General features: G+C 32.4%; 1 protein-coding gene across 6 annotated transcripts; it reads right to left on the reverse strand.

Annotated features, from left to right (window-relative positions):
* Positions 1–140: 140 nt before the first annotated feature.
* On the reverse strand, positions 141–6,501 carry LOC147406803 (uncharacterized). 6 transcript variants are annotated; one of them, XM_086435025.1, is made up of 7 exons: positions 6,345–6,476; positions 3,151–3,346; positions 2,571–2,867; positions 2,040–2,136; positions 1,380–1,503; positions 897–961; positions 141–343 (listed from the first exon to the last, which is right to left on the reverse strand). In XM_086435025.1, the coding sequence occupies exons 2-7, from the start codon at positions 3,151–3,153 to the stop codon at positions 318–320; spliced, it is 612 nt and encodes a 203-aa protein (XP_086291151.1). In that variant the 5' UTR covers positions 3,154–3,346; positions 6,345–6,476; the 3' UTR covers positions 141–317. The 6 variants fall into 6 exon arrangements, with proteins under 6 accessions (XP_086291151.1, XP_086291150.1, XP_086291148.1 ...); XM_086435024.1 differs by lacking the exon at positions 3,151–3,346 and having other exon boundaries at positions 1,380–1,488; positions 6,345–6,501; XM_086435022.1 differs by lacking the exon at positions 3,151–3,346 and having other exon boundaries at positions 6,345–6,501.
* Positions 6,502–12,947: the final 6,446 nt, after the last annotated feature.

Here is a 12,947-nt window from a genome sequence, read left to right on the forward strand (position 1 = left end):
TTCAAAAACCAAACAAAGCAAGTACTCCCCCCATCTCACTTTCCTGTATTTCGAGCTTCAAACCATGAATCGAGACTCCAACCTGTGGGTGTGGTTGTGGATGTGTGTGTGTGTGTGTGTGTGTGTGAGAGAGAGAGAGAGAGAGAGAGAGTGAGTTGGGATCACAAACTGTAGCCATATCATATGTACATCAAGAAAAAGGATAGAGAATCCAAATAACAAAATTAAATGAAACCCGACACCTAACAAAAAAAACTACTCCCATTACAAAGGAACAAGACCATCGTCTATCTGCTTGACTCTCAGAGTCAGATATATCAGCACCATAGTTCCCATGCTTGACCTGAAAAGAAAGATTAGAGATAAATAAAGTTTCAGATACATTAAAGAGATTTGAAAAGGATAAGAGTGGTACGGTAACTGTTGACGGCAAAATAATTAATTAGCAACGAAATGGTGAGTGAGAATGTGTAACATATACACATATATAGACACAATTCCATCATCCACAGCATATGGAGCACCTTGTAACAGCTTCACCCCAAAGTGTGTCCTAGGAGTTCCTTCAACTCACAAGACACTCGCATGAGAACACTGACACACTTTTGTTAATAAATTCTTGGAAGCTCTACACTCACTCAAGCTTATGTAAAAATGAGCAATTAATCTCATCATATAGACGTGGGAAGGTGTAACAGACACTGTGAATTGAACCACGTGACATCAATCCAACACTTACAAACACTCTATAATTCTATGTAACTCTTTACACTCTAGAATCCTCCTAAAATATCTAGCTTCCCAAGTACAGAACTCTCATAAGAAATATATAAGATTAATCTAGAACTATTTACTATATAGAATGGGAAACACCACTAGACTTCTCTAAACTCCACCATGGTAGTCCTCAACGCTCAAGGATTCTCTGGGTCTTTCTAGAAGTATCGAGCTTCTCCAGAACCTGCAGAAACGGGAAAGTATTGGGTTGCAGGGTAAGCCCAAGGCCACAAGAGTGCAAGACAACTCAACCACTTGTATGAATTTCATCTTCATCAGATCAGGATCATTATGTCCAATTGCCAGTTGGAAAATGTGCATATATACCGGACTTGAACAACATGCAACACTTCATTCATTTAAGACTATATGTCTATATTTCATAATAATAATAATAATAATAATGCAGTTCAGTATGTTGAACTTTTTTGCAAACCGAATAGGAAAAAAAAAGTTCGATTGCAAGTTGATTGGTTCATTCAATAAGAAATGGTAGTTAGTACTTGATTGGTATATATATATATACCTGACTTGGACAAACAAGCTTTCTTATAAAACTTCTAAACATAGTCAGAAATCAGAAAGATGGGTCTGGAGCTTACAAGATTGAAAAAAAGAGAACTATTTTTCTTGAATCAAACGAGGCAGCACGCTTATACCTCCGCCATCTGCTATTGGGTGAATCAGGAGCCCTCTCAGTAGTTGACTTGTCTGTTGATGAATTCACTAGAATTAAAAATGGAAATAAAATAAAAAGAGAGTAATAATCACATAAGTAATTAGTTGGGCCAAATTCTACATAGTCAAGGGCCAATAATAGCAGCAAAGAGAAGCATGTAGAGCATTCACCTTAAAAGAATATTGCCCCGTTATAATAATTTTCTAGTTAAAAATGCATTGTTTTAATTCAGATGCATGAGTTTGAATGATGGATTACAAACATTTTGCAGTATCGGCAGAAGGAAAATGTAAGTGCAACAGTGAATTAATGTGCGTTACTGGGAATTTTAAAGAGGTCACTCCATTAGAAAAATATAAAAAAAAACAGAACAAAAATATGGTTATAACTCTGGTAGAAAAAGTAAGAGAAAAGAGATGATCCTGCTCTTTGAGTAAGACTGTTACTTATAATTACACACACATACATATAACTGCAAAAAGATGAGACCAACTGACTAAATCAAACTAAGAGACTGATAGACAACTATGGTAAAAAAAGAATAGAACAACTAAACAGATAACGTCAGGCTATGTTTATATACCAGGAATAGTGCACTTCAGTAGCATTATGCTGTGATTCATTAAAAGTTGCATGATTTCCCCACCAATTTGTAGACTAATCTTCCTTCGCAAAGCCCTCTGCAAATGGTGAAACATTGATCGATCAGTTATTAAAACCAAGAGCACAATAAAAGTATAGTAAACTAAACCGAAGATACCCATCAGGTAGACTACAACAACAATTCATCATCATTGATGAAACCATATCCCAAAGATTTGGGGTCGGCTAAATGACTCACGTTCCTCCATTCAATTATGTGTATCTCTCTACAGTGTTTCCTTTACACTGAAGGCATTAAGCCCGAATGGAGGATGGTTGTGTCAGGTTGGCAGCCAATGTAAAATGTTGGCTACCTACGACATTAATCCTGACCGTACAACATTTTATAAATGACAAAATATAGGTCATCTATAGACAATTCTTGCAGTCTACCCAATGGGACCTCCTCCTCTTAGAAGTTACAGATATTTAATGGCTACATGATAAAATAGAAGGGTGACTGATGCCATACACTTAGAGCACCCTCTGTTTTCATTGAATCATTGACAATTCTTTCACCACTTTTAAGTGTTTCCATGGCTTCCTTCTCAATATCCATATCAACATTGCTTGGGAAGTATCTATTTGCATCTTCTATTTGCAAAACAGTGCAGTTCTTGCAATTTCGGTTGGCATCCAAGCACGTCCGACTTTCATTTTGTGGAGGAACTTCTAAGAAGCTCAGGAAAGATAACTGTGTTAGACATTGTGAATTGGGGATCTCTTTCTCTGAAACCATCGAAATATTGTAGGCATCTGGGTTCTGCACCTGCATAAATAAATAAATAAGTAGACTTGGTTAATGTTTACCGAAAATTTTGAAAAAAATAATATTAATTTCATGATAAACGTACAGTTTAAGTTGACAGGAAAAAGTACGCTAACAAATTTGAGAGATCACCAATGAAGGAGAAACAAACTCATGGCTTACTGACTGCTATTTTGAATGGCATAACACCAATTTATCTGTATGTGTATGCACCATTTAGCACCTAAAGCAATTACAAATTGTAATATTAAATCTACAAACAGATGATTAAAATATAGAGGACCATTTAGAGAGACGTCGCATCCTACGAAGCTGAAGGGTGACCTTCTTTACACTTCCGGAAACTCATAGATTGAAATCTTGAAGAAAACAAGAGGTCAAATACACAAAGCTTGCTGAAATCTCCATTACATGGCCCAACATTCCTCTAAAGTATGAATGTCAAGAAAAGCTGCAAATTTTCATAGATTAATTTTCCCCTACAGTAAAAAAAGACTAGGTTTTTATATGTTCTTTCAAACACAATTCATTAACATAAAGGAATGTTCAACATCTAGTGTCAGTCTAGGAGAATCTTTTAACAGCATATTCTGGGGAATTTTCAGGTCCTGAATTATATATGCAACCATGCACCATATTTCCTACCAACATCAGCTTTTCGGGAAAATTCCTAAAAAAAATTTGTCAGTTGAAAATCCCTATGTTGTTTTCATATTTTTTTCAACTTTTTTTACTTGTTGTTTTATCACAATTGTTTGGAACTCTCTACACCAACATATTTACTCATAATTTTTCTTCTTTCATGAATACAAATCTTTGTCAGGCAAAAGAAGAATCATGTGTCGATTAGGAAATAGAATCCCAATATAAAGAATGGACAAAACCTTTTCTCAACCAAACATTCTCCGAACATGGCTAAATAAATCAAGTAAATTGGGAATCAAAATGAAAAATTATTTTCCAAATAACAATAATACCCTCTCTCCATTTCATTTGAACCTATAATCTTTATGGCACTATAGACTTTACAGCAGTCTGGTCATCCTTAGACACCACTTATGTCAGCGAGGCACAGAATACAAATAAAACAAGGCATCAAGTCAACTAAATAACTCCCAACTCTGTTTTCTTCCTATATGATGAAGAAAAAGTTCCTAGTGAGAAATACTCACTAGGAAAAGTTCCTAGAAGGAAACTCTTTCTTGACGGACAGGACTAAATAATGACTGCTGTACCAATCCATTTCTATCGCCATGTAAACGGTCTCCAGCATCATAGGAGTAGACATGAGTAATTTCATCAAATGAGAAATATTTTCATAACACACTAAAGAATAAATAGGGTTGATGTTTAATTGGGATTTCCACTGATCCCTGGCAGCACAGATGTGGATTCTCCAGACGACCCTCCATCTGACAAGGGTCCTCTAGATTGACCATTAGAACAGTGCCTTTGTCCCATGTTACTTCTCTACCCTACCATGTATTGCATTTTTTTCTATGAGCCTTCAAATATATTAATTTTTTAGAAATAAAACAAAAGGATAAGTGGTGAAATATGTGGAGACCTCTGGGACTGCCACCTCAGTTGCCAAGTATAAGAAATTGCACTGTTCAAGACTGCTACAAATGGGTTACACGGAAAACCCCAGCTCATGAAAATTTAATGAATAATTTTTTTCATTACCAGACAAGTTTCTATGAACAACATTTGAAGGAAAACTTCGGACAATTGGGCATCTTGTTACAATAAATGACTAATAAGAATTATAGAAGGCCTAAAAAGAACCCACAGGCCATGATGGTGTATTAGACATAGATTGGGAACAGAGAGCTTTGACACTTATTAGCCTATAATAGATCATGCTCTTATTTGCCCAGTAGGCTTAATGCTCTCCCTGTTAAGAAAGATGCCCCATCCCATGCTGGGCTTGATTTTGCTTGTCTGATGACAACCTTTGTAATTTCTTTTTAGTTCTCCTCTTCATTGTACGATTTAATCTCTTTATTTATTTTGATTAGTTTCTACAAACCATGATGACATCGTTCAGATTGTTAATTCAACAGTAGAGTACTCAGTGTTAAAATGTGGCTATCTTTGGGTGAGTATCATCGAAGAACTCTGAAATTGACTAAATCAAGTTCGTCATAATCCAATCACTGTTTAAAAAAATGTCTGGGACTGAGATGACTCACCCAAGTTATCTCAATATCATTGGTGAACATATGTGATATTCAATATGGATATTTACGAAAAAGTGATCAACTTTTGATAAATTTACGATTCCAGCTCTCTATTCATTTTAATTACCAAAACGTGAACAGTAATGAATTTGGAGGTTTTAAAGTGACAATATCACACGTTTAAAGTGCCGGAATCGTAAATTCTTCAAATTCAGCTTACGAAATGGTAATTCACCCTATTCAATATGTATCGTCCTTCACATAGACTCGTTTGAGATCCAATATGACTCACCCCATATTTTGAAAATATCAGACAAGTCAGTACAACATAGCCAAGTCAACTGAGTTTTATATATTTTATTAAAATAATTAATTTTTTTTTATAGTTTAAATATATATATATATATATATATATATATATATATATATATATATATATATATATTAGTGAATAAAAATATGATCATGTAAGCATCTTCTACTCTACCATATTTTCATATAATATATAAAAAATATATATATATAGGGAAATGTTCAGCAACCAACATTTTGACAAACATTTTGGCAAAACATTTTTCAAAACATAAGTTAGAGGTTTTGAAATGGGCTGATTTTTGGTGAGGATGATCTCTATGGTGAGGAGATCATCATCACCAAAAATCAGCCCATTCCAAAACTTCTAACCCCATCAAAAATGATTTACAAAAAATGGACCGTCCAAAAGTTTTCAACTTGTAAACTGGGGCTAGAAGTTTTGGAATGGGCTGATTTTTGGTGAGGATGATCTCCTCACCATAGAGATCATCTTCACCAAAAATCAGCCCATTCCAAAACCTCTAACCCATGTTTTGCCAAAATGTTTGTCAAAATGTTTGTTGCTGAACGGGACCCATATATATATATATATATATATTATTATGAGCATTATTCAAGCATATATTATCTACTCGAACAAGTCAACTCGGTATTAGACCAGACAAGATGAAATACCGATTTTTAAAATCATCAGTCCAACACATTTGCCATAGTTAAGGGATCCAAGCTAATTTGATCAAACAGCCTTGATGAAATTCATATTCCATAACAGACAAGCTAAGATTATAAGAAAAACATAAAAAATAAAGCATAAATTAAGTTGAATTGGAATAAAATAGCAGAAACAAAGAACTATTCATCAATCCAAAATAAACAACTTTAGATCCTAGAATAGAATCGTCGCTCAAAAACATCGTTCGATTTCTCTGAAACAGACAAATTCAAAGCTTTAGAAGTAGAAGAAAACGAGAAATCTCACCCCTTCGGACTGATAAATCGCCATTGTGAACAGAACAACAGAAATTACTTGGTAGAGATGTTGTGAGATCCTAGAAAACCCTAGCTTTTATAGCTAAACTAGTCAGAAAAATCAAATTTTAGTGAAATTCGAGAGAGACGCATAAGCGGACTCGTGGTTTCGAACGTTACATCTGAAGGGGATTTTTAACTGGCGCGTAGGCAGAAATTACAGACTTTTGAAAGGGACAGATTTGAGTTAATTGACGAAAAGGCCCCCGAAACATTGGTAGGATAATAATGGAGTGATACTATTGACGCCCCAAATTTTATTTGTCACAACATGTCCAACGGTCTCCCCCTCCGTATCCTCAAATATAATGCATTTCCTTATTTTTAATTGGGGTGATAAGTAAAAATAGGGGTGTCAATAGCAACTTTTTAAATATAACTCTTATAAATGAATAATAATAATTAATGGGATGCATGACATATTATGTAATTATGAGTAATGACATTCTTATTATTTTATTTAATTTTTTAGCCCGAAGAAATATAGAACATCCTCTCAAATCCCAAGGAAAGACTTGAGGACAATCGTGATAGGGAGAGGGATAAGGAGACACTTGAGGGGAGCAGATCCTCTATAATGCCATATCCCTGTAATTTTTTGTAGCGTTATTGAACAATTAGAAGAATGACACATCAACAAGATAATAAGTTTACATTATTTAGAAATGGAGGTTTAATTACCATCTATTTTCAAAGCGTTGGATCAGGTAAAAAAAATTCTTGTTTTTTTGTTTGTTAAATATTATCTAAAGCATCAACACAAGAAAATTGTGGTGTTACATTTCCTCAATGTGGCACTCTCTCACCTATAGACAAAGTGCTATAGAGGGTTACAGGGATATGGCATTATAGAGGATCTACTCTCACGATTGAAAGCCTATTTTCTCCTCAATTATAGGGAAGAGAAGGGGACAAGGTGACTATTACATATGCTCTTACACTCCAATTAAAATAAAAATTAGACAAATGATAACCTAACTCATTCAAATTGATGCAATTGACATGACACGTGCATAGAACCATAAATCTTTTGTCCTTGTGTATCTTGTACAAAAAGATATGTGGTTCTATATGCACATGCCACATCAACTACGTCAAATTATCATGACTCTAAAAATAAATAAGAAACTCTCTCTCTCTCTCTCTCCTAGATTTTTATTTATAAACAATTAGTAGATTGTTTGAATGTGTTATACTACTTTGTAATGTCAAGATAATAACTTGAATCAAACTTCTGTAATGTTGGAATGGTGTGTTTTAATATTTAATTAGGCTGTGATAAATAATTTAAGAAATTAAGATGTAATAAGTAAAATTTGGGGTGCCAATAGCAACTCTCTAATAATATCATTATGTGGTGATAGCCTATTAGGACTGTCGATGGGCCAGTTCGATTGAATCTTATCTGAACCTTATCTGAACCTAAAGAAGTGGGCTCTACCTCAGACTAGTGTTATACCCCTATTAGGTCTAAGTTGATTTAGCCTTAATCCTGACTTAACGGTTCAAGTTGAGCTAGGATTCAAATAAAATTTTAATATTTTTAATAGAAAATTTGTGTTTTCATTCTTCTAAAGATTATCTAATCAATATGAAATTGATGCCTTATTTATCTAAGCAAAAAAAAAAAAAAAATAGTAAAATTGTAATTTTATAATTTATTTACTTTCAATTAAATTTTAACGTAAAATAATGCATCTACCTATATATGTTACAAATATAAGATATAGTACAAAAATAATGCATCTACCTATATATGTTACAAATATAAGATATAGTACAGGGTGAGTACTAATAAGCTCCAGCTCAACCCCAATTCTATGGACTCAAAATTTTAGAATCAGATTCTATAATTGTGAGTTTAATATCAAGGTCCTAAACCTTATTTTTTAGGATAGGCCGAACTAACAGACCCAACATAAGAACAACAAAAATCTTTTATGATTCATTCCGAATTTGTCGATCCAATTCTTTGCATGAACACAAAAATTTCGTTGTAGGATTTTGAATTAGGTTCAGGTGTGATTTGACACAAGAAAATTTTATTCTCAAAGGATTGGATCTATGGACTCAGGAAAGTGAACTCATAAGTTCACACACAATCCCAACTTTGTAAATATTAAATCCAAATGTCGGAATTTATCTTCGAGATTTATGTTATATTCTCGAGATACCTATTATTCACATCTACACGATCAGGATTGTGAGTGAACATATGAGTTATATTTCCATTCATCCACCAATTTTGACCTGTATTTTAATTCACAATTTGCGTGAGGCAAAGATCTCTTAGGAATTTAAATATAAACGAGGGCTGTTTCGGACAATCAACTGAATCATTCTTGGAATTTCAACAAATACAAAACTTTGTCTGATTGTTGCAAACTTGCTCGTGAACCTTGAGAGCTATTTTTCTTATTCTTAGGTATGGATTTGAAAAGGAAAAAAACCGAAGCAATGAATAATTCGAGAACTCTACAAGAGGTAGTCACGGGTCTCTTGTAATTGTGTGAGTGTGACCCACTTGAGCCCTACCACAGATGCTTGTGATTTGGACTTTTTATAGTGTTAAACGACATTTGATGGATAAGGTCAAACGTAGGGCTGACATGAGATAAGAAGAAAAACACAGATTTGCTAGGAAGAGATATCCCAACTCCCCAACTCTTACGTTACCAGGTGGCAAGATTCTTTCAAATTGGTTGAGCAATTACTTTTCTCCTCATGTAAGGGTGGATTAATTACTTTTCATCTTTTACATATTTAGTCTCAATTTTTTTAATAATATCCTTCAAACTCTTCTTTTTTTCACTTTTACCCCTTAATCGAAAAGAGGAAGTCCATTTAACTTTACCATATCTTATCTTTTATCTACTTTATTATTTTTCATCTTTACTCCTTCAATCTCAATTTTTTTTTAATAATTTTCATTTCATAAAGTTATAATTTTTTGGGATCCACTTTATTTTATTTATTCTTCACATCCCCTAATTTTACTGTAGTTTTTTGGGATTCACATTATTTTTTTCATCTTTTACCCTTTAATCTTAATTTTTTATAATAGTACTCGTCTAACTTTATTTTTTTTCGTTTTTACCCCTTAACCCTAGAGAGGATGCCCATGTCCTAGGCATGGTTGAACTTTAGTCTATATAATAAAATACAATTGGACCAGTTGTGTGTGACAAACGTCCAATCAACTAAATTTCACATCATCTACACTTTTGTGGGTTAAACCTCCTAGCAAGTTATAGTGTCATGAGACCCATTTTATTTTCTTTATTCTTCACCTCCACTAATTTTACAATATTTTCTCTTCTACCCCTTTAATCAACTTTATTATTTTTCATCTTTTATTCATTTAATATCATTTTTTTAATAATATCCTTTCAACTCTTTTTCCACTTTGACCCTCATTAACCTAAAGAGGATGCCCCCTAACTTTACTATATTTTCTTTTTATTTTTTTAATCCACTATATTGTTTTTCATCTTTTACCCATTTAATCTCAATTTTTTTTTATAATATCTCTTAAACTCTATTTTTTTTTCACTTTTACCCCCCTTAACCCAAAAGATAATGTCCCCTCCTCCAACTTTACTATATTTTTTTTTTATTCATTTAATCCATTTTTTTCATATCTTACTTTTTAAATTTTTTTTTAATAATACCCCTTCCATCAAGTAATAGTTTCTTGGGATCCACTTTATTTCATTTATTTTCACCTCCCCCAACTTTATTATACTTCATATTTTACCTATTTAATCTACTTTATTATTTTTCATCTTTTATCCATTTAATCTCAATTTTTATAATAATATATCTCCAACTTTTTTTTTTTTCACTTTTACCCCTTAATCCAAGAGAAGATGTACATGTCGTAGGCACAGATGAACTCTAATAAATAAATAAATCAACTAGAAAACATAAAATGACCCACTGATTGGAATGGGCTTTGTAAGACTTTAGTTGGAATTTTGCAAATAAAAATCATGATCCAATAAGTCCAAGTAATCCACACTGAATATTGGGCCTACACTGCTAGTAAGACGAGTTAGTCCATAACCAATCAACAAACCCACCAAATGGGGTTTGCCCATTAATCAAATAACTTAACAATGGGCTCCGTGCCTGAACAAAGAGGTGAAGGCCATTAAAAGTATATAAGTCATTAAAATTACAATTTAACTAATTTAACCTCTAGACTAGTGGTATAATTGGAAATGTCATAAACCTATAAATACAAAAATGTATGTCATTTGAAGAGATCTTTAGATCACTTATCTTAGAAAAGACTTGAGCTTTAGTCTCAAGAGAAGAATAAGCTCACAAGCCATTTTTTAAAGACAATACAACTTTTAGAGAAGAATAAAATCACAAACCCTCCTTTAGAGACGAAGCAAATACCAGAGAAAAACAAGTTCACATATTATTCTCCAAAAATAAATCACCATGTACAAAAGATTAGGTCTAAAGTCATTATCTCTAAGGATCATAAATCATTTTCTCTCAAAATAAAAACTTTTCCCTTAAACAAAGAAGGCACCTAAATTTTCATTATTTGAACACAAGTCCAATGGATTCAAACTAATCAAAGGCAAAAGATAGAGTTGACTCAAGTCCATTGAGTGTTGAGTTTACTCGATATTGAGACTCGTTTGAAGTAATTTAGTCAAGTGATTTGGAAACTCATCGAGTCAAATCATAACCTCAACATATTCATGAATTAAAGTCTTTTACAAAACAAACTCCAAATCTAATTACTATTTACAAATTCTCCCTTAAAGTTGAAACAAGTTTTTCAAAACCTTAATTTTTTAGTTTCATTACTAATTCCCCTTTCACTATCCCATTAAAATTTTAATGACAATATTGCTTCTTAGATTGGGTAAAACTAATAAAAGTATAATTATAAGGTGAAATGATATTTGAAAGAAAATGTCCAATACATTAATTTTAAAAGACAAAAAATATCTTTCATTTTTAATTGGATGATTTGTGCAAAATGAACTAGCAAATATAACAGAAAATGGTACACAAAACACAAGGATTTACATGATTTGGTAGTGTGCATACGTCCACAAATCAAATAAAAGAAAAATTCAAACTCTATCTTCTTTCGAGTTTTACAGTCCTTAAAATCTCTAGAAAAATACGAGAGCAATGAAAACATCTCTCTCTCCCAAAAATAGAAAATCCTAAAGAAAATATTGCATATAAACTTTTCCATAACCCTAAATACCTCCGACAAGGGGTGTTGCCGCTGCATCCCTACAACTCAGCATAAGCCCAACAAAATGCAAGACATTTATACCACATGATTACAATTATGCTATTTATATGTCATAAACCTAAAATTTATAGTAGGCTTCATTTTTCTTTATCTTTATTTTCATTTTCCATCATCTCATTCTAATATAAAATAATACAATTGAGGCCTACAAAATTATATCCTACTTAATTATATATATATATAGTGATTTTTTTTTTTGTTGATTACCTGGGACATGATTGTGAAAAAAGAGAGTAAAAGAATTAACCATGATTTTAGGTTTTTAATCTACAAATGGAAAATTTTCCTGAGGGGTATAAACATTATTTTTTATAGTATTGTTGAATATAATAATTATGTTTTATATTTTATCCAATTTTTTATACCTTGGTCATTCTTAATAATTGGTAATATTATAATGGTACTAAAATATAATAATTGTAGCTATGCGATTTTTGTATACAAAACATCGAACTATGTGGATTTGGAGTCGTCATAATTCCATTTTAGAAAAAAAATTGTGTGAATAAACACTCAAAAAATATTTTTTTGTTAGTGACTCTCGTACGAATAAATGTTCTAATCTACTTAAGATTTAGGTAAGAGGGTCCATCTTAGGAAATAAGGAAGGTGTTAGACATATCATTTCCTCTACCTTAGGTGGTTACCTTACATTTGATCATTTTTCGAAAATAAAGGAAATGATCGAAAAAATTCAATTTTGTGCCATCGAGTACGAGGGACTTTAATTTTGGCCTAAATCAATGAAGACTTCCTTATTAAGGAAGGAGCCCTATTATGATCCATGCTTTTAAATACATTTTTAAAAATTATGGACTTATTAGTCAATGATCCATTTTCACAAGAGATGGGCCTAATGTCTTAGCCTCAAAAATATTTTTGTGGTGGGTGTAAATGTGTAGGGATTTTTAGAAAGTTTCTTTTGAAAATGATTTTCAACTCCTACCTTTTCGATCGAGCCGAAGGCCAATCTACTGGGTGTAGGTGGGGGTATCCACTACATCGTAGGATTGTTTTAAAAAATAAAAGAAAAAATAGTGAAAATAAAAGGGGGAAAGTGATATAGGACATTTACAATTGTAAGTAGTTTGCTAATTCTATTAGAAATTATTTCTATTTCTAGTTCTAGTAGGATTTATATTTTATAGTTATGTTAAGAATACAATTTTATGTTAATTTCAAATTTATTTTAAATTCATTTTTATTATTTAGGTTATAATTAGAAGTGCGTAAAAATATCCAATTTGAATTACAATATGA

The sequence above is a fragment of the Akebia trifoliata genome, chromosome 3 (genome assembly GCF_017979445.1).
Source record: "Akebia trifoliata isolate Shusen 1 chromosome 3, ASM1797944v1, whole genome shotgun sequence".
In the NCBI taxonomy this organism is placed as follows: domain Eukaryota; kingdom Viridiplantae; phylum Streptophyta; class Magnoliopsida; order Ranunculales; family Lardizabalaceae; genus Akebia; species Akebia trifoliata.

Bases quoted from the DNA above. Each gene is read 5' to 3' on its own strand.
- LOC147406803 (XM_086435022.1), bottom strand. From the start codon at position 6,368: ATGGCGATTTATCAGTCCGAAGGG. The intron at 2,868-6,344 runs GTGAGATTTCTC...TTATTTATGCAG, and splicing joins CGATTTATCAGTCCGAAGGG to GTGCAGAACCCAGATGCCTA. The intron at 344-896 runs GTGGAGTTTAGA...CTTTCTTTTCAG, and splicing joins GAGCGTTGAGGACTACCATG to GTCAAGCATGGGAACTATGG.